The sequence below is a fragment of the Haliaeetus albicilla genome, chromosome 13, assembly GCF_947461875.1.
Source record: "Haliaeetus albicilla chromosome 13, bHalAlb1.1, whole genome shotgun sequence".
Lineage (NCBI taxonomy): Eukaryota > Metazoa > Chordata > Aves > Accipitriformes > Accipitridae > Haliaeetus > Haliaeetus albicilla.
Genome location: NC_091495.1, coordinates 30,990,941 through 31,013,443, shown reverse-complemented (window position 1 = coordinate 31,013,443; position 22,503 = coordinate 30,990,941). Strand labels below are relative to the sequence as shown.

Here is a 22,503-nt window from a genome sequence, read left to right as displayed (position 1 = left end):
CCCCCCCCCCCCCCCCCCCCCCCGTTTCTTGAATAGTAGAGGAAGATTCTAGTCAGGTCTGCAGAGACTTTTCCCTAATTCTGCCCTAGATTTGGATATAACACAGTAGGCGGGACAGTTAGCCTTCGTGTGGTTAAATTACATCATATGCAATATATACATTAAAATTAAGCAGAAAAATGAAAACATTTTTCAAGCTATTGGAAACCTATCACTTGGTTAATTTTGAAGGCTTTTGTGATCATCATGTGACGTGCATTTTAAAACCATGGAGATCCATACTGACAGAACTAGGAGGTCTTCAAAGTGACACGGAATGTTTTTTCACATGGCTTCCGAAAAGCTGAAGATAATCTTTATCTAGAAATGTATATTCGCTTCTTATCTCACTCAGTGAACCAAATAATCACAAGAATATTCTCTAGCTGACATGTTCATTCTCCCTAATTTTTCTTATGGAATCAGGAGCAGAACACCTAACTTGATGATGCTGTGGAGATGCAAACACTAGGCCATTACTCAGACAATATTACTGCAGCTTTCCATTCCTTTTCTGCTCTTCTTTTCCAAAATTGGTTTGTTAAATATTTCAATTGCAGAATAAATCAGGGCATATGGATGGTATTTTTAAATGCATGAAGGTCATTTAAAGTTCCGCATTCTTCCAAAGTGACATAGGTGTTTAACAGTCTGATAATTTATTGTTACATGAGTTTAGTTTGCAAATAACTTTCAAGCTCAGAATTCATTTAAGTGCTTTTAAAAACGAGCTTGTCTCTTTTCTGAATAATTTATTTTGTGTTAATCTACATGTAAGTAATAAACTAACAAGTGTTATGTATTAATAATGTAATAAATACTGTGTATTTAGAGCTATCATAATAAATATAATGCATTTAGGGATAATGTATCAATGTAAAATTCCTTTGTGTATATATATTGATGTATCAAGCTTTTCATATAGATTTTGATTTTACTTATTTTATTACAGATTTATGCTCAGGAGGACAAAGCCAGATTATAGCACTAGTCACTCTGCACGGCTTACTGAGGATGTGCTAGCAGATGATAGGGATGACTATGATTATTTGATGCAAACTTCCACGGTACTGTAACATAGGATTGGTATTTTAGCTGTTTGCTTTTTCTTTTTTTTTTAATAACTACATGTTTTTGCTTGTAAGAGTTTCAGAAACAGTGTAACTTTCGGGCAAAATTTTTAATTTAAATGTCTGTGGTGGTCCTGTACTACTGAAGTTGACTGCTATGTTCCTTTTGTTTTGACTTGATTGTCAGTCTAAAACAATTTCCACATGGAAAGCCATAAATTAATTGAATCCGTTTTTGAAACTACTATTGATAAGAGGAAGAATAAATAGTTCTAGAATAATGGAATAAATAGGAAAAAAATGCATTAAACTAATAGGTCAGTGTTCAGGAGCATTTGAAAACATCCATACTAATTTTATTCAGCATGTATTTCATGGAATTCCCAGTGCAAGTTTTGTGCAGGTTTTGTGCATCTTTGACAAGATCAGCTTCATAAGCACTGAGTCTTCAATGTTGAAAGGCAAAAATACTTTCTCCTCCTGGATGTATTCTCCTCTTTCTGAAAGATATTAGATACTAGAAACTGAATCACCTACGGTATAAAAATTGTAGCTGCAGTACAAAAATAGCCTACAATGCTATGATGTAGAAGCCTACAACACAAGTGTATAAACCACATCTTTAATCTTTTCCATTTTTTGTTTTAACATACATATTTTGTTGGCTGTATTTTGATTTGTGTCGTTGCTTTGCTTATGAGTTGCACTTGAACAAGCCTGTGCTACTTTTGAAGAGATGACATGTTTTCAGATTTTAGAGCAACAAATTAATTTTGAATCAAACTGATACACTAGAAACCAAATACTAACATTTACTTGACATTATTTTTTTATTGACAGTACTATTATTCAGTGAGAATATTTCCTGGTCAAGAACCTGCCAATGTCTGGGTGGGCTGGATTACATCTGACTTTCACCAGTATGACACAAGCTTTGATTTGGACAGAGTGCGTACTGTCACAGTTACACTGGGAGATGAAAAAGGGAAGGTTCATGAGAGGTTGGTTACAATTTTCTTAAAAAGATACATATTTTATATCCATAAAATCAACTAACAATTTATAAACTGTAAATGCAGCCCATTTAATATAATTAGGTTGACGTAAAAAAAAAAAAAAGTAATAGGAAAAAGTGTAATTTTGCTTGTTCTCTTGCTTGTGAAGAAATTGTAGAGTAATGATCTAATCAAATCAGTGGGCATTGAAAAGTAAAATAGCACAGCTTTTCTATGTAGTTTCGGATCATGATCCTGCAGATACTGACTTCTGAACTGGTACAAAGTAGAGCAAAATACTTTGTAGTATTTTTGAGCAGGCCAAATTAGTACAACAGCACCTCCTCTTAGCACTTCAGCTTGTAATCCATGCCAGAAACTTTGTGTTATGCTTAACATCAAACAGTTTAAAACATTAACTTGCAAAGTCAGTTTTGTCTCTTGGAATTTTACAGAAGATTTGAGCTCGTTCATATTTTGTCATCTTCAGTTTTTATTTTTTCAATTATGAAGTCTAGGTTTCATTGAATTTTGGCATTGGTTATGGTGGGATCTGCTGTTTTCAGCCACAAGGCCCTGTTGGTTGCAGCCATGCAAAGTTGTTCTTAGTCCACTACATAAAGTTTACACGCCATCCATGAATAAATTTGTCTTTTGACATTCAGTATAAAACGCAGCAACTGCTATATGGTGTGCGCAGGAGAGAGCATGAGCCCTGGACAAGGACGTAATAATAATGGTCTGGAGATTGGTTGCTTGGTTGATGCTGCCAGTGGCTTGCTGACTTTCACAGCTAATGGCAAGGAACTAGGCACGTACTATCAGGTGAGTATTTTTTGATGATGTTGTCCAGTGGGAAGGGGGAAAACTTAATCCTCAGACTGCATCTTATTAGAAATGTTTGTACAAGACTGGAAGAAAAAAGTAATTGTCGCTGTTATGACAGTGATTTTTTCCATCCTGTTTGGATTTGCTGGGGTTTTATTCAAAAGCTTGCACTTACTGACTGTCAATACAGATATTAGGGTCTTTTTTTTATAAGTAATAGTGTTTTGCTGTCTTCCGTGGTTATATATTTGTACATCTTTGATTTAGGTTGAACCGAGTACAAAATTATTTCCTGCTGTATTTGCTCAAGCTACAAGCCCCAATGTTTTCCAGTTTGAATTGGGAAGAATAAAGGTAAATAATGCTTGGTTTTGTGCAGGTTTAGGACTAGTATATCATATCAAATAATGTTTTTTTTCCTGGCCATTTGTTGCCTGCAATGTGTTCTTGGGTTTGGGCACATTTTTATGATTCCAAGTGTTTGCACTATTGCCATTTTTATTCTTAACTCAGTTTTAAATACCTCATGTATTTAAAATACAGTACATTGGATGAGAAGGGTTGTAACTGATTAGAATTGGCAGATGATATTGCAAAGTCCCATTGAATTTTCTGAATTTCATCCTTCATGATGAAATGAAATCACTGGGGCTGGTAAGGCAAATCTCTTTTTCTACAAACAGACCATGGATGACTGGTGTATCTGCAGATTAGGTTAAGGTTTTAAAATAGTTTTAAAGTACATTCAAACAGTACACTTAAGAAAACTGAGCTGAAATTTACTTCCTTGCTTTGGATAAATGGATGTCTAAGAAATCAGAGGAGGTAAAAGAGCAGAGTTCAGATCTCTGGTCCAAGGAAGTGACCACACATTCCATTCAAGTTTCTATTTCAAATTTAGCTATTTTAAAAAAAATTGTTATGGACAATGCTCTCTTGCTGCTGATCTGCCAACAGTTCCCAGCTGGTTTTACAAACTACTGAAAAAGTTAATTTCCTGTTGCACTGTACTTCACTGTACTATATGTTGAATATATTTATTGAAAAATAGAATATATTAATTGTTTGGTAAAGAAACCGATTGTCTCTTCTGTTGGAATTTTCCAGAATGTAATGCCATTATCTGCTGGCTTATTCAAAAGCGAACACAAAAACCCAGTCTCTCAGTGTCCTCCACGACTCCATGTCCAATTTCTGACTCATGTGCTTTGGAGCAGAGTGCCAAACCACTTCTTGAAGGTTGATGTGTCTCGGATCAGTGAACGTCAAGGGTGGATGATACAGTGCCTGAATCCTTTGCAGTTCATGGCCCTTCATATTCCTGAAGAAAACAGGTTGATTTTGTGTTTTGAAGTATATCAGAGTTAGGTTGGGATTATGAAGCTAGACGTAATAAAATTTCTATAAGAAAAGCCCAAGGTCTTCTCTGTATTTATAACACATGTAAATAAAGGCAGTGTGTATTGATTTAGCTAATATTAAACATTAATCTTATTTTTCAGTTTTAAAATCTGCCTTCTTTTGTTGTGTTTCCAACCTCTCCTAGTTTCTCTCCAAACTCTTTAATAGTATATATAGGTTTTGAATGAAAATGAAAGGAACTCTGTTTATAAATTATTAAAGATAACCTGTAAGATAGGCAAAGATCTGTTTTTGTAAAGATTTTTTAAGATTTGTGACCAATTTAATTATTCCATTACTTTAATTTTCTGAAATTTAGTTTTAACAGTTGAAGAAATTTAATTTTGTGATTTCTTTGTTACCCAAATGTCTCAGCATTTTGCCAGTGCCAAAACTGAAAATAAAATCACTAAAAAATTAGGTAAGAATTCTAAACAAACAACCCTGCCCTGAACTCCCTGCAAATGAACTGGTTAGTCTGTTGCCATTTTGCAGCCCCAGATCTAAAAACAATAAATGATACAAATATCTCAATCTATACTCGTTGTAAAACCTTCATTTTCAGTTACCCAAATTCTTGTTTGTAGTGTGAGGAAGTACTCTGTGTTAAGTAAATAATTTTGATCTTTTGCCACTGAAGGTAATTGAAGTTGTGCTTTAGGAGTGACTTGAATAAATTCCTGATTGAACTTTGTTGTTAATCCTTGATTCTTAGGTTGACAGTGTTTCTCACATGAAAGCTGAAACATGGAAAAAGTCCATCCCTAGAACTGATATTGTGCCAATGTTACCCTTAGGGAGAATTTTAAATTCTTTTGCTTAAGTAAGTTTTTGCGCTGATACGGAATTTACTGTATTATTTTTTTCTCTGCAGAACAATTGATATCTTAGAGCTGACAGAACAAGAAGAATTGCTGAAATTTCACTACCATACCCTCCGATTATATTCAGCGGTTTGTGCTTTAGGCAACAACCGAGTGGCCCATGCTATGTGTAGCCATGTGGATGAATCTCAGCTCCTGTATGCTATTGAGAATAAATATATGCCAGGATTATTACGTGCAGGATATTATGACTTACTCATTGACATCCATCTCAATACCTATGCAACTGCCAGGTTAATGATGAATAATGAATTTATAGTTCCAATGACAGATGAGACCAAGAGTATTACTTTGTTTCCTGATGAAAACAAAAAACATGGCCTCCCTGGTATTGGACTTAGCACTTCATTAAGGCCAAGAATGCAGTTCTCCTCTCCGAGTTTTGTAAGCATTAGCAGTGAATGCTTTCAGTTCAGTCCTGAATTCCCTCTGGAAACCTTAAAGGCCAAAACCATAGAGATGCTGACTGAAGCTGTTCAGGAGGGCAGCCTCCATGTCAGAGATCCAGTTGGAGGTTCTACAGAATTTCTGTTTGTCCCTCTCATCAAGCTCTTTTATACCCTCCTAATTATGGGAATCTTCCACAACGGGGATCTGAAACACATCTTGCAGTTGATTGAGCCCAGGGTTTTCAAAGAAGCAATGAGCCAGGAGGATGAAGTTGATTTCTCAGAGAAGGAACTGAGTTCAGATGAGCTCAAGTCAGAAGAAGGAGAGGAAGAAACCAGAGGGGAGCAAGTGCCAAAGGAAGGACTCCTTCAGATGAAACTTCCAGAACCTGTTAAATTACAGGTAACAGTACTGCCGTGATAGTGGTTGTTCCCATTTCTTCACAGATCCTTTTTTCTTCACTTGGTAATTTCGCTTTCAAGGAATGCAGCATTTTGATGTTAGTTAAATAGATAAATAACTTCCTTACAGGAAACAACAAAAAATGGACTGTCGTGGTTTAACCCCAGCCAGCAACTAAGCACCACACAGCCGCTGACTCACTCCCCCCCACCCAGTGGGATGGGGGAGAAAATCGGGAAAAGAAGTAAAACTCGTGGGTTGAGATAAGAATGGTTTAATAGAACAGAAAAGAAGGAACTAATAATGATAATGATAACACTAATAAAATGACAACAGTAGTAATAAAAGGATTGGAATGTACAAATGATGCGCAGTGCAATTGCTCACCACCCACCGACTGACACCCACCTAGTCCCTGAGCGACGATTCCCTGCCCCCATTTCCCAGTTCCTATACTAGATGGGACGTCCCATGGTATGGAATACCCCGTTGGCCACTTTGGGTCAGGTGCCCCGGCTGTGTCCTGTGCCAACTCCTTGTGCCCCTCCAGCTTTCTTGCTGGCTGGGCTTGAGAAGCTGAAAAATCCTTGACTTTAGTCTAAACACTACTTAGCAACAACTGAAAACATCAGTGTTATCAACATTCTTCGCATACTGAACTCAAAACATAGCACTGTACCAGCTACTAGGAAGACAGTTAACTCTATCCCAGCTGAAACCAGCTTTCAAGGAATGCAGCATTTTGATGTTAGTTAAATAGATAAATAACTTCCTTACAGGAAACAACAAGATTTAGTATCTTTCTGATGATATAAACTTGTTCATCATAGATCAAACAACTGTTGTTTCATTGAAGAGTATTACTTTCTCAATGACGTTAACAGAGAATTCTTCCTTTTTATGGATCCAAACAGAAAAAATATTCCCTAGAATCGTAGAATCATTTAGGTTGGAAGAGACCTTTGAGATCATCGCGTCCAACCATCAACCATGCCCTCTAAACCATGTCCTGAAGTACCTTGTCTACGTGCTTTTTATATACCCCCAGGGTTGGTGACTTAACCACTTCCCTGGGAAGCCTGTTCCAATATCTGACAACCCTTTCAGTAAAGAAATTTTTCCTAATATCCAATTTAAACCTCCCCTGTCACAATTTGAGACCATTTCCTCTCGTCCTATCTCCAGCCACCTGAAGAAGAGACCAGCACCCACCTCGCTACAAGCTCCTTTCAGGTATTTGTAGAGAGCGGTAAGGTCTCCCCTCAGCCTCCTTTTCTCCAGACTAAACAACCCCAGTTCCCTCAGCTGCTCCTCATAAGACTTGTGCTCCAGGCCCCTCACCAGCTTGGTTGCCCTTCTCTGGACACGCTCCAGCACCTCAATGTCTTTCCTGTAGTGAGGGGCCCAAAACTAAAGACAGTACTCAAGGTGCGGCCTAGAAGCGAGGAGTAAATCTGTTCTCTAGTAACTTCAATAAAAGTCTTATATTTTATTTGTCTGAGGCACATCAATCTCCTGCAGATGCCAGATATTCCTGGTGTAGGATTACTTCACATGTAGTAAATGACAGCGTTAAAGATTTCAGTCACTTTATTTGATAGTAACTGCTGCTCTAAGGCATCCATCCTTATTTGCGTAATATACGGAAGATATTTCTTAGCTTGCCAACTCTTCCTTCTCTTATGATACTGTTTTCTCAGATGTGCCATCTACTCCAGTACCTGTGTGATTGCCAAGTACGACACCGAATAGAAGCCATTGTAGCATTTTCAGATGATTTTGTGGCCAAGCTTCAAGAGAATCAACGCTTCCGTTACAATGAAGTGATGCAGGCCTTGAACATGTCTGCTGCCCTGACTGCTAGAAAAACAAAAGAATTTCGATCCCCACCTCAGGAGCAGGTACAGCTTACAATGGACAATTTATTTTTTGTTGTGCTCTATGTGTGGCAGACTTCTGTTTGTTTTCAAAGGTTTTCCTTTTGGAGATCAGTGTCATTTGCCTTTCCTTTGTATCCTTTAAGATTAACATGCTGCTGAACTTTAAAGATGATAAAAATGATTGTCCTTGCCCTGAAGAAATTCGGGATCAACTCTTGGATTTCCATGAAGACCTAATGACACACTGTGGTAAGTCTTGTTACTGAATATTTTTACTTTTAAAATTATATTAGCTTTAGAAGCAATTTTTTCTAAATAATTTTACATAACACCAACTAAGTAGTCTATAGATTGCACTATATCAATTATAAATACTATCAAAACCAAGGAAATGTTCTTATCCTCTATCTGGTCAAACTATAAGGGAATGCAGTATGTTTTTCTTCATGAGGGAAAAGGGTTTTTTTCACCCATACAACTCTGTGGGAATTTCTTTGGGCTTAATGTATTGGATAACGCTGTAGCTCACTTGTTATTCAAGTGGTTCCTCTGCCCTCCGTTGCATAGGTTGGTATAGGTCATCTTTGCTGTATCAAGTTGACTATGGCCATGTTAACCGCAATATAACATTGTATTAGTGGCTGATTCTTCTCAGACATGAGTGAGGATATAGAAGTTTATTATCTATTGAAAGAGACTAATAATCAAAAGGAACAGTTAAAATTCTGTGGTTTTGCTTTCTTCACTTCAGTTAATAAAAAATGGTTAAATTATATGTCATATTAAAATGTGAAATATTAACGATTTATATACAAAAATACCAATATAAAAATGAAGCTCCAAAATGTGTATCTTAAGTGTCAAGCTCATATCCATGAATACTGCAAATTCAGTTATAGAGTAGTTTTGTTTGGAATGCATGCTTACTTACACTTTACATTGAGGACTTTGTTGTTTTCCTGTTTGGAGGATACTCATCCTTTCATTTTACTTCAGCATACTATATTAAAATAATAAGTAAAAGACACACTTAGCAGACAGCATGAGCAGAGAAGCAGCTGAAGTTTGATGTCATGTCCCATTAGCTAGAAGAAGTTAATGCAGGGATGCGTGATCGTATTTTTTAAACTAAAACTCTGGCGAAGGAAGGAGCTTTGGACAGGAGGATCTCTGAACTTTTCTTCCTGAATTGCATTCCTTATTGATCCCAGTTTAACAGGAAATAACACGTTTAATTATTTAATTCACTACCTTAAAAATATTCAAATAAATAAAAACATGACATCAATATCTGACTTTCTAATACATGAATTTTCTCTTTTGGTAGAGCAAGCCCAGTTGATATTCTTGTGTATCACAAGACAATTTGTTTAGATTGGTCCATCTCAAAGATATTTGCGTGACTAAAATAATCACATTTATTAAGGTATCAGATATCACAGAAGGTCTTTAATGCAGCCTCCTACTCAAAGCAGAGTCAGGGCTGAACTCAGACGTGCTCAGTGATTTTTGCACTTCGTCTTGAAAGCCTCTAAGCATAGAGATTCCACAATGTCTTTGGGCAACGTGTTGCAGGGCTTGAGTGTCCTAAAGGTGATTTTTCTTCTTTTTTTCCTTATGTCAGTTTGGAACCCTGCCTGTTTTAGTAATTGTGTCTTGTTCACCTCAGAAAAGAGCATGGCTGCATTTTCTTGCTAACTTCTTTGTAAGTTTTGATGGACTGCTATTAGGTCCACCATAAAGCTTCTGTTGTGCAGGTTGGCAAACCCAGTTCCTTCGTACTCTATAGGACAAGCAGTCTAGCCACCAATCATCTTTATGGGCCATTGTTGGATGCTCTCCAGCTTTTCAATGTTTTTCTTGTATTGGGTAACCCAAAACTGGATGTAGTATTCCAGATGTCACCTCATGAGTGCCAAGTACTGGGGAATAATCACTTGCCTTGAGCTAGTGATTATGTTTCTGATAATACAGGATATTTTTAGCTCTCCTTGCTGTTAGAGTGCACTGCTAACTAGTCTCTAGCTTGCTGTCCAACAGGACCCCCAAAGTTCTTTTTGCAAAGATGGGTTTTTTTTACCAGTTCATGCCCAGCCTGTGTTGTCACTTGGGGTTGGTCTGTCCAAGTTGCAAAACTTTGCATTGTCCTTGCTGAACTTCGAGTATCCTGTCAGCCCATTCCTCTTCTACCCTGTTGAGCTTCCTGCACTTGAGTGTGTTTTCTGCGTCCCCCAATTTGTATAATCCACAAACTCGATGAAGGTGCATTATGACACTTCAGATGAAATATTTTTATTTTAAATGAAAAATGAAAAAGGAAAAAAAAAAGGAAAATTCAAAGTAAACTCAATTGACAGAAAATGAACATGTAAGAAAGAATTTAGAAATAACATTTGAAAGGAGAAGAGGCCTTATCTTTCTCTTTGATTTTTCCATTTTTCTTTAGTCTTTTACCATCATTCTCCTCTGTTCAAATTACTTGGTCTAGTTTTGTAATTTTTGTTGTTTTTTCTTATGGGGAAATAGTAATTTGCATAATCTACAAGTAGAAGATTAATTTTGTGGGTCAGAGGATGCATTACAGTAAAGCAGAGTTAATTATGCTGTGTATTTAAAATATGGCTATTGCAAAATCGGTAAAACAATTACACATCCCGAGTCCTATGTTTGGTTGATTAGCCAGCCACCATGTGGGGATTCAGACCTTGTGAAATGGTTGAGAGACAATTATACTGACGGTTTGCAAATCAGAAAAGTACAACTAGAGCTCGGGGAACAGCATAACTGTGGGAAAACAGACATTTCATTTGAGTAATTTCAGTAATTTCTAATTGATAAGATATTTCAGTGTCTTTACTGTTAATTAGTTTGGTTGAAGAGACTGCTATCCAAAGCATTTTGTAATATGATTTAGTGTAAAATATGAAGTTACTGATGATCCCTTTTTAGTGTCCGTTACTCTAATAGGACAAACTATAGCAAAATAACTTTTAGTGGAAATGGAACTCTATTTAATACAAAAAATCAGACAGTTAAAAACAGATGCAATAAATTGAGAAGAATGATGTAATGTTGTGAACAAACATCCTATAAAATTCACGTCTGCTAAAGAACTCCCCACAAAACCCTTAACTTCAGAACTTATTTTGGAAACTAAAAAACCCAGAAAAAATAGTTGAATGACCTTTTTAGTTTAAGCTAATTTTACTCTAATAGGTATAGGTCAAGATTTTTAATTCCTTGACAATGTATGCATGAATGAATAAAGTTAAAAACATGAGAGAAATGAGCTGACGGGAATCCCATGAAGTTCAGCAAGGGGAAATGCAAAGTCCTACACCTGGGGAGGAATAACCCCATGCAGCAAGGACAGGCTAGGGACCAAACTGGAAAGTAGCTTTGCAGAAAAGGACCTGGGGATCCTGGTGGACAACAAGGTGAATGTGAGCAGCAATGGGCCCTTGTGGCAAAGAAAGCCAACAGCTGGGCTCCCTGGTACAAGAGAGACAGGAACACACTGGAGTGAGTCCAGGGAGGGGCCATCAAAGATGATTAAATTCTTGGAGCATCTTTTGTACAAGGAGAGACTGAAAGGGCTGGGGTTGTTTAACTTGAAGAGAAAATTCATGGTGGGGATTGTATCAATGTGTATAAATGCTTGTTGGGCAGGGGGAGTAAAGAAGGCTGAGCCAGACTTTCCTCAGTGGTAGGCACTGGTGACAGCACAGGAGACAATGGGCACGAATTGAAATACAGGAAATTCTACTTTTATATATATGTATTTTTTTTTTAATGTAGGGGTGATGGAACTCAGGAACAGGTTGCTCATAGAGGTTGTGGAGTCTTCACCTTAGGAGATACTCAAAACCTGACTGCATGTGGTCCTGAGCAACCTGCTCTAGATGAACCTACTTTGAACAGGGAGGCAGGACTAGATGATCTCTAAAGGCTCATTCCAACCTCAGCTGTTCTGTGATTCTATAAAGCCTCACATGCATTTTTTTTTTTACATTTTTATAGCTTGTTAGGGAATCTCATGAAAGAGCTACTCTATTATGAAGGTGGCTGCTTTCTTCTGACTGGTCACGAGAAAGTATACTTATTGTAACTTTAGTTCTTTCACTTCCGTGATATGTTTTACCAAAAATCTCCTAGTCTTTACTAGTATCAGTTGAATCATACTGTGTCAGTAGGGACTATATCTACACTTCTGAGCTACATATGTCCAAACCACAGGCATCAGTGTTAGCATGGAAACGTGTATACTGGGGGAGTTGACCACAGAAATATATTTACTATATACTTTATGTATAATAACACACAATTTATACAATAAATTAATAAGACTACATGATTCTTATGTGCAGTTTCCTGCCTTGCACATATACCTGATCTGTACTTGTTCCAAACTGCTGGTTAAGCATATCCCATATCAAACTCTTTTGTAGTTCTAACAAAGCACAACAACATAGTTCACTTCTGTTATGTTTGTACATATAAGATACAAAACGTGTATAACTTACTTAATTTTATTCTTTTACTATTTAGTGTATTTTTTTTTTATTTCAGGAATTGAACTAGATGAAGATGGAACCTTGGATGGAAACAGTGATTTAACCATTACGGGTCGCCTCCTATATCTTATGGAAAAAGTTACGTATCTGAAGAAGAAGCAAGCTGAGAAGCCAGTTGATGATGATGCTAAGACATCCTGTAAGCAAAATTAAATCAGCTTCTTGTATCCTAATTCCAAAAGGCGAAAGAAGCAGGGAAGGAAGTTCTTCATATATTTTCAGCCAAAACAACGTGGATTTTTAGGGTAACATCTGCACACGTTAAAGTTTGTAGCCCTGACTCAAAACAAGCTCAGATGGACTTTCTATGATAGGCAGATTTGCTTCCCAATAGGATGTAGTGGAAAATTTCTTCTACTGGCTTTTTCGCCCTTGATCCTTTTTAAAGTCATAATTTTTCCAGAATGTATCTTGGGTTTTGTAGAATGAGTGCAGACTTAATTGTAGCAAGGTTCTGATTATAAGAACTTGCTCATAAAATCAGCTGCAGTAGCTTCAAATCGGTATTTGCATGAAGACTACCAAATTAAAGAAGATTCTGCAATTAGACCGTAATTTGCAAAGCTGTATTTAGGAGAAGCCTCCCCACCCAACCTAAAATTAAAGATTTGCTGACTGTGATTGTTGCTCTGTCATTTTTCTGACACTTTCCACCTTTCCATCTTGATAAGAATCAAGATGCCAGTGGCATCCAAGTTGAAATACCATCCCAAACACATTTCATTCTTTTACTTATTTTTGAAGTGTTTTTATTCTAAAAAGTGCTATGCTGTGTACCTATAGTAGAGTGTTTGGAGAGTAACAATAAAATACACTATTATTACTCTTTTTTTCCCTTACCCTGTAGTAGCACATCGTAGCACAAATTCTCTTTTGTTAAACATTCTCTTTTCTGTAAACTCTGTCCCTTCAATATCTTTCTTTAAGTACTTTTACTTTTTTTTGTGGTTTGAGTTTAGCCTGAAATTGCATCTGGTTTACTGCAAAATAATTTTACTGTCTCAACACATAGATTTCTGATTTGAAATATTTTTCATGTTTGGTCTGCATCAGCCACCTTCTTCAACATCAGGATATTTATTAGTCAGTTTATTGAACTTCAGGAGGGATTATCAAATTTCCCTTGTCAAACTTTCGTTGTTATCTGCTTGACATGGAAATAAATTGATCAGTTAGGTAAGTACTGAAGGTGAAATTCTCTAGTGTATAACTATCAGGATATCTCAAGAGGATCCTGAATTGATCTGACAAAGTCTTGGAAACCTGAGTGGGAGTTCCCTGAGATGAGAAAAATAACATTATTCAATTTTCCTTATCAAATACTTTGTTCTGACTGTTAGTTCATGAGTAATTTTTCTAAACAGTAGTCTCAAATCTTAACTGATATTATATAGCTTGTCTATTTTAACAAATGACTTTTCCAAATATAAATATATGTAATCCCAACTAAAAAAGATTGTCAGTGAAAATACCAGATAAGGGTTTCTTGCTTCATTAGAGACTGAATTCAAAATATGCAAATGATGATGTGCCATTTATTTGATTGGAGTCTTTTCATTTCTGTTTCCTTTGAAGGGCCTTTGGTTTTGGCAAAGGACTAAGTTAAATTATTCTGGTTTGTGCATTATAAAATTTTGAGTGGGTACACATCCTAGACATGTAAATAAATTATACAGCATTTACATGTGCTACCAGTATATTTTTCCAGTCTTACTTCATAATACGTAAGAAAAACCCTCAGACCTGAGTTCCTGGAAAAATCTTGAAAGCAAAATGTAGAAATAAATCTGGTGACTTTGTGAGCATCTTGTATGTCTTCATTTATGTTATCAGATTTATTTTCTGTATTTTGATTTTAAATATAGGCTTATGGTTTTGAGATGTTTCTGCTTCTCTTGTGTGATTTTATTTTTCCTTGGGTAGTCTGGGAAAGAAATACCAAGAAAAAGATGCTTCTTAAGAATTGAATTCATTCCAGTTCATGTTGCATAATGGGTTCTGAGGGACTACCAGCAGAGATGAGCAATTAATGGTAATTTTGTGATATATTTTCTTCACAGCTACTCTTCAGCAGTTGATTTCAGACACAATGGTACGCTGGGCCCAGGAATCAGTGATAGAAGACCCGGAGTTAGTAAGGGCCATGTTTGTATTGCTACACCGCCAATACGATGGTATTGGTGGCCTGGTTCGAGCCCTGCCAAAGACGTACACCATAAATAGTGTGTCTGTGGAAGACACAATCAATCTTCTGGCATCCCTCGGCCAAATCCGTTCCTTGCTTAGTGTCAGAATGGGGAAGGAGGAAGAGAAACTTATGATTCGTGGATTAGGGTAAATAACTGGAGTGTAACATCTCTTTATTTACAGATATTTGTTGATATCTGCTGTATGGTTATAGCCAAGGTTATATATGAAGTTTGAATGTGAATAGTCTATATGGGTGTAAATGCAGACACTGGTATCAGTTGTGTAGTATCTTCAGTTGTAAGATACAGCCTTTGCAGCATTATATGTATCATTTTTGGAGAGAAGCAAATGACGTCTGTAAGACTTCTTGTGATAAAAGTTGAAAACCTGTATGTAATATTTTATGATACTACAAAATATATCTTGTTATCATATTTTAAATAGTATGGCTTTGAAGAATCCTGTGAAGCATACTGTCCATTTTATATGAATGCAGTGACGTGTAGCTGTTGACATATATAATTGCTCACAGCAGTCAGCTAATGGAGTTGTGTCTACATATGTCTGTACATATGCCATTTTTTATTGCCCTGAATGTAGTTGGTACTATTTGAACTATGAAATAGTTCACCCAGTCTTATTTTCCTAATTATATCATTAATAATAGTGAAATATAGCCTAATAAAGAGTACAATTGAAGAAAACAGTAAAAAAACCCATGGTCATCTCTACTAGCAAAGAGTTAGTTTTTTTCTCTCACTTTTTTCAAAGAAATGTTACCATTTGAGAGATGTTTGGTGAGATTCAATATCAGCTGTGATCTATTAGAAATCCTCAATCAGCAAGAGCAATGACAACCAAAGATAGCATTATATAAAGAATGCCAGGAATGCAAATACCTTTTTCTTTTTTTTGAGCTTACTGAAAACTTCAGATATGCAAATAATGTCTATACGTAATTTTGTACTGTCTTAGTATTGCTAAGGCTTTGGCAAAGGTGAAAGTCTGCCACCTGTCAAAAGACATAAAATACTGGTATTTCTAAATCCACCTTTGTACTTCAAATTTAAGTTGTTACATTTGACTTAAGTTAACAAAGTCTAAAATGAGTGATTACTAGATTATGGCATTGTTGTGCCTGGAAAAAAAACAATCTCAGAGGGGTTTTTCATCTCATGTTCTGCTTTCTTTTTATTCTTTTACAATTTTTTCCTCAACATTTTCTGCTATGAATTAAAAGCTAAGATTTTGTGAATCTGATTTAATTTTAACAATGTTTTTGGTGATGTGGGAAAGTCTGGTATACGGAAAAAAGAGTACTTTCTGTTAAGCTGGTGTTCTCACTGCCTGTTCCTATGACCCTTCTTAGTAGCCTCTATCATAGTCTTGTTTTATCTTGTAGGTTACCCAGCTGTGCCATTTATACCTTTTGTAGCCTAACCTGGGCTCTAGCACCTATTTAGAAATGCCAAGTCTCTTGCTGTGAGTGGAAAGTATTCCTTTCTTCCAGCTGAGAAATTGAAGTGTCAGTCATTCCTGCTTAAAAATTCAGTTTCCTCAGAAATGCTGTTAAGATTTTTTTCTTAAGGGTAACATTTCATAATGCAGTCCACAGTTAAACAGAACACTGAAAGTGGATGTACTTCCCAAAGTAGTGTAATATTGCTGGCCAGCCTGTGAGGTGAAGTTTTGACTTTTGGTACTGTATTTCTGTAAAAGAAAGCTGCTGTAGACAAGTAAGAATTAAGAATAACTTGGCAGATTGATGCCATTGAGGTGTTTTTCCACAGCATGAAGCACTAGTGCAGAAAGGAGATGATATGGGTAACTTTTGGAGGCATGGCCTATCCTTTATCATATCTGATACAAAGTCTGGTTGTAGGCTTTGCGGAAAAATCGGCTAATCTTTCTGATTGTTACTGGGAGTCAAAAACTCTGATAGTGCCACCTACATCAGACATAGTGCGTGCATTCTATTGCATGACTGATAGTTGTTGATTTGTAGCTTTTAGAGTGATGGAACAGTCCTCTTCATGTCTCATCTTTTATAAGGCTGAAATTCTCCTTGTCTGATTGCAGGAGTTTTAGGTCAGAAAAAAAAAGACTGCTATAAAAAGTACAATGAAATGTGAACAGTTGTCAACAGTATTTTCTATAGTTACTTGCAAGTCCTTTTCTCCCATGACCTGATTGCTTTCATATTTATTTATGGGTTGTGTGTGATTTCAAGACTAATTACAGTTTTTAGAAATCTAATTACTTTTTAAACCAGACATTTTTATTGGACGTAACGTTTCTGCATAAAATATTGACATTATAATCTCCAGGACTGGTTTTAGTATTTGTAAACCTGTTCTGCTAAAATATGTAGGAGAGAAGAGTTCTTTCGAGCAGTAACACATGAACTAAGGTTAATTTTTATGCAGCTTCTGTTTCTGATGCTTAGAGGATAGCGGGATATACATTCTCTTTCCCCTACAATTGTTTTTTCTTGCTTTTGATGGCAGATGTCAAATGTGTCAAGGTTCAAATATTCTGAAAAGAATGCTTTGTCAAAAATATTGATGAGTTGAATTTGAAATTTAAGCTAATATAGCAGTTTTGATCATGTCTTGTCAGAAAATAATTTTAGATCTGGGATGGAATTTCTAATGAAAATAGAAGAGCATCCTACTCTGGTGTAATCAAGTGGTGATTAGGGCAATAACTATAATATGGGAAAAGAAAGGTCAGGTTCTTCCACCACATGCATAGAAAAATAGACTATCAGGAGAGATTGAGACTTAACCTGAAAAGGTCCCCGAGGTAAATTTTCACCTCAAGTGGTGAAGAATTGCACAGTGAATCAGCTTTGCAAATAACATAATAGGTAAACTATTGGTCCATAACATTTTAATCCAATTTTTTATTTTGTTTTCCTGTAGAGACATCATGAATAATAAAGTATTTTACCAACATCCAAATCTCATGAGAGCTTTAGGCATGCATGAAACTGTCATGGAAGTGATGGTAAATGTGCTTGGTGGAGGAGAATCCAAGGTAAAGCAATTCACTGTTAGAAGACAGTTTAGAATATAGCTGTTCAAAGCTTTATCCTGTAAGGTGCTGAGCTGTCACGGGAGGTACTGAGACCATAACCTCTTGCTAATTTCCATTAGCACAATAGTTGACTAAGTTTTTAGAAAATCTACCCTTCTATTCTGGAGGAAGATATAACTAGAATTGTAATTTCAGATGCTTTAAAGAAAAAACTGCAAATAGCACTTTATATGCTTACTGGATTTTAAAGGGGAGATCTTTTTAGAAACTAATTAAAAATTGATGCAGTATTACTCTGAATCTAAGCATTCACATTCTTTCATGTTTGAATCTAGAATTTATGGGTGATCCCAGCTCTTGTTTTTCAAGTTTATACCTTGGTCTTTGGGGCTTAAGGAGTTATTTACTTGCTGAGAAAGCCCTGTTGATTCCAGGTTGAAACCTTAACAGTTAACTTCACTGAAGTGCAATGAATACAATGCATAAATATTAGTCTGTTGAAAGGCTGTTATATAAATGATCTTTTGCAAGCTTTATACCTGAGTTAGAGTTTGAGCTTGTCTGCTATTATTTGCTTCTTAGGAAATCACTTTCCCAAAGATGGTGGCAAACTGCTGTCGTTTTCTATGTTATTTTTGCCGCATCAGCAGACAGAATCAAAAAGCTATGTTTGATCATCTTAGCTATTTATTGGAAAACAGCAGTGTTGGCCTTGGTAAGTAATAAGTGTGTGGCTTTTGAGATTCTAAACCAAACCCCAAAATCTTCAAACTCTCTGCTGATTTACATACATACATATATATATAAAAAAACATAAAACCACCTGTGTTTTTCTGCATCCCTCTGTTTGTGCTCTCTGTGTTGAAGTTTCTCCTTTACTGAGTGCAAAAATAACTTCATTACCTGTATTGCTAACTCCAAACAGATCCCTGACAGTAGCAGTAAGTTGAGGTAGTTTAGTGTATGCTTTTTTGTATATGCCTGGATATTAAGAGAGAGTCAGTGTTTAGTTGCACATATTGAGGAACAGAATAGAGTCCTGATTTTGATGATGGGAATCATAAGTAAGTGTTGGCACCATTTCATTAGGGCTTACTTCTCACTGTTCAAGCTTGCTCCCCTTCACTTTCTTCTGTAGACTGTTCAGTATACACCTATGGGAGCGGGAGAAATACAGAGCTCATTTGCTTGGGTATGCATGTATAGATGCCCAGAAATGAACCTTGAAATTTTCTTAAAATCTTAGCCTTTCTTTTCTAGGCTGAAGTGTTATAGAGGAGACACTTTTATCCTTTATTTAATTTAGTATTTGTAATTGAGAATATATAATTATTTAGAATCATCATAGTAATTTTTTAAAATGATCTCAAATACCTTATTAATGTAAAGGACAGAAACATAAACTGAAAATCTTTTTGGAGAGAAAGTGCCCAAATCAAATGCGTTTGGAGTGTTAATATAAAAACTTGGGCTTTTTCTAATGCTATAATGACTGCCATTTTTTAATGAAATGGGTAACATATAATATTACATTTTAAAGCCCAAAGATATTTTGTATTTCAATATATTTGATAAAATGCCAGTGTTGTAGATATAAAATTCCTGCTACCCTTTCCTCTAAACAAAGTTGCATCAGTTAGGAGAATTAGAAAGAATGAAATCTTAAAACGAAGTATTTGATGACAATAGGAATGTGGAAGAAAAGTAGTTTCTAGTTTGAGCATCTAAATTGTATTTTGATTTCATATCAGTGTCAAATTTCATGTGAGTGGATGATTATTTTTTATAAACTGAGTGGTATAAATGATATGCTTATAATCATGTGCTAACTAGCAACAAAATATTATATTTTATTAAAGAATATTGTTAATGTGTTTCCTATGAGTTTGTTGGGTTTTATTAAGTTGGTGTTGCAATTAAATGTTATTTTAACAGCCTCTCCTTCTATGCGAGGATCAACTCCTTTAGATGTTGCAGCAGCCTCTGTGATGGATAACAATGAACTTGCATTAGCTTTAAGAGAACCTGATCTGGAGAAGGTTGGTAGTTTCTTCATCAAGTGTTTTTTCCCCTTGTAGAGAGGGGAAGATTCCAATTCCCTGGAATCAAAATCCAAGATTATAAGAATTATATGGGAATTTTAGGTACCTTTCAGAGGAAGACTATCAGGATCTTATTGTTTGTTCTTTCTGCTGGTGGTCTGGATAGTTGAACTGAGTTTATGGTTATTACATGCACAGGTGTAACCAGAAGGAATTGCCTCAAGGGCAGCTCTTACTTTGGGAATAGTGAAGTCCATACCCAACAAAACTTCGCTGCTAAAATCTTTCTTTGTTGTTCTGTCTTGATGGTGACATGCAGTGGTGGCATAATGCAATAAGGATTACTAGAAGCCTTGTGAAAACTTCTTACAATATATGACAAATGTTCATAGAGATATCTATCTATATCTATCTGTATTTTCTCCTAACATTTAAACTTGCTTCAGGAAAGATTGAAGGAATTGGGATTAATTAGACTAAAGAATAAAAAGCTCCAGAGAGCATGTGACAATTGTGTAGAATATGTAAATTGCTGCTGCAAGAAGGAATAGCGTAATGGTTGCTATGTCAGCAGTGGATAAGAAAAGCAGCTTAAATAATGGAAAGACAGATTCAAGATAGACATTAAAAAACACTTTCTAATAGCAAGTAAAACAGTGGAATATATTGTCCAATTTGTTCTTGAAGACCTCCAATTCTGGAGATGCTATAACCTTCATAGGAAAGCATCTGTCGGAGTAATATAAATGTAGATGATCCTTTCTTGGAATAGGAACGTGGACCACATGTATTTAAAAGAACATTTTCAGACTTTCTTCTTATAAATTGTCAGCAAAAAGAAGCTGTCTGAACTTAGTTAAAGGCTATGCTTACAATTCTTACAATTCAGAAAGGAGAGGGCCAACTGAAAACTACTATTGAGACTATAGGTCTGAATTACAGGGAGTGTTACTGCTGTGTGTTTAAAAGGAAAGGAAGAAGAAAAGCAAGTGAAAAGGAACGGTTAAAATAAAAGAGTAGACCTGTGAGTTATATTAGAAGATGTGATTTCAAATGTGGATAGTGTGTAATTGGGGAATATTACAAAATTGACTAATTTGTAACATTCAGGGTTGCAAGAGAAATGAGATATAGATAGCAAAGCAGTGATTTAGAGAGAGAAAAAATGGAATTGAGATAAGTAAGGTCTTGCAGTTCATGGCAGAAGTAGGAGAAGACTGGGAAAGTGAACTAAGAAAGAGGCTGCTCTTCTGATTTGCGCTAAGTATGATGTCATTTTGTCGGGGATAACAGAATGTGGACACCATATCCGGGACAATGTATAAGGATGCTTCCCTTTGAAATTGCACTTCTCTTCTTTTTCACAATTAATATCTTTTTCATCTTACCTTGCTTTTAGGTGGTTCGCTACTTGGCTGGATGTGGATTGCAGAGTTGTCCTTTGTTGATTTCTAAAGGCTACCCAGACATCGGATGGAATCCAGTTGAAGGAGAGCGATATTTGGATTTTCTTCGTTTTGCTGTTTTTTGCAATGGTAGAGTAGAAGCATATAAATTTTATAACTTCCTCTAATGTTCAGATAAGTTTGTCATTTAAAATAGTAATACAAGCTAACTTGATAAGTTACTGTAAATTTAAAGGACAGTTTGCAGAAAGAGTAGAATTATGCAAGACACACAGTGACTTAGGTACTAATTTCACAAGTCATATAGGGTCCTATGAGCCTATAACTCATTTTTTAGATCCATCTTTAGTCTTTGAAATGCCCGCATATCCTTTGGAAGTAGAGCAGAGAGTCCTAAATCTTTTTATGATAAAACTTATGCTAGACATAGAGCCAAACCCTCATCTTGTGATGAAGATTTAGATAGCCCAATTTTAATGTTTAGCAGCTATATTGGTCCCCTCACTAACTCTCTCACTTGACTGTGAGTCTTTACTACAAATCAGTAGCTTCAGTGATGCTTTAAACATCCTTTATTATGTAGTTTCTTCTTTGGCTCTATTTAATTTTGAATTAAATCACATGTTTTATTTCATAGCTTTTATTACAATAATAGAGGAGTATGTTTGTGTGTTTATGTAACTTTGTCATGATATTTGAACTGTTTTGTAGTTAAAAGTATCTACTGATGCATACATTCTGCACTTTTGTGTATTCTTTTCTGATTGTATTTCAGAACTCTTTTTGATATAATCTTAAATCTTGATATTTGTTCTATGTGGTAGGAGAGAGTGTGGAGGAGAATGCTAATGTTGTAGTCAGACTGCTTATCCGTCGGCCTGAATGTTTTGGTCCAGCTCTAAGAGGAGAAGGAGGCAATGGGTTACTTGCTGCCATGGAGGAAGCAATACAAATATCAGAAGATCCAACAAGAGATGGACCTTCCCCAAGTAATGGATCTAGTAAAACCCTGTAGGTGCAGTGGAATTGCTTACATTGCCATCATTTTTGTTTATTTGTTTTATAATCTTAGTCATGAAATGACTTGTTTGTTTTAACATGTGAATTATCAGCTGGATTCTTCCTTGGATTCAGTGGAGGGTAGAGATTTGTCTTCTGCCAATTAGTGCTTCCTCTGCACTGTTAATTTAAGTTGCTCTCTCTAAATATTAAATCATCTTTAGAATTCTGTTTCTTCTTTGTCAGTCAGTTAAGAATGAATCCCCTGCTGCAAAATGAGGTAGATAAATGGTAATAATGCAGATGTCACTGCAGTCTTTTAGGGACAAATTCCATTCTGTGTTAGTCTGCTAAAAGGCCACTA

General features: G+C 36.0%; 1 protein-coding gene across 11 annotated transcripts in view; it reads left to right on the top strand.

The window, feature by feature from the left end:
• RYR2 (ryanodine receptor 2) overlaps nt 1-22,503 on the top strand; it is a 456,061-nt gene that overhangs the window by 292,602 nt on the left and 140,956 nt on the right. For all 11 annotated transcript variants that reach the window (XM_069800675.1, XM_069800669.1, XM_069800667.1 and 8 more), the window contains 15 exons: nt 992-1,106; nt 1,950-2,110; nt 2,770-2,929; nt 3,200-3,286; nt 4,040-4,266; nt 5,208-6,009; nt 7,710-7,910; nt 8,033-8,138; nt 12,459-12,602; nt 14,524-14,797; nt 17,578-17,692; nt 18,275-18,407; nt 19,628-19,731; nt 21,134-21,269; nt 21,965-22,151. In XM_069800675.1, coding sequence (XP_069656776.1) covers nt 992-1,106; nt 1,950-2,110; nt 2,770-2,929; nt 3,200-3,286; nt 4,040-4,266; nt 5,208-6,009; nt 7,710-7,910; nt 8,033-8,138; nt 12,459-12,602; nt 14,524-14,797; nt 17,578-17,692; nt 18,275-18,407; nt 19,628-19,731; nt 21,134-21,269; nt 21,965-22,151 — 2,952 coding nt within the window. The remainder of the gene's footprint in view (nt 1-991; nt 1,107-1,949; nt 2,111-2,769; nt 2,930-3,199; nt 3,287-4,039; nt 4,267-5,207; nt 6,010-7,709; nt 7,911-8,032; nt 8,139-12,458; nt 12,603-14,523; nt 14,798-17,577; nt 17,693-18,274; nt 18,408-19,627; nt 19,732-21,133; nt 21,270-21,964; nt 22,152-22,503) is intronic.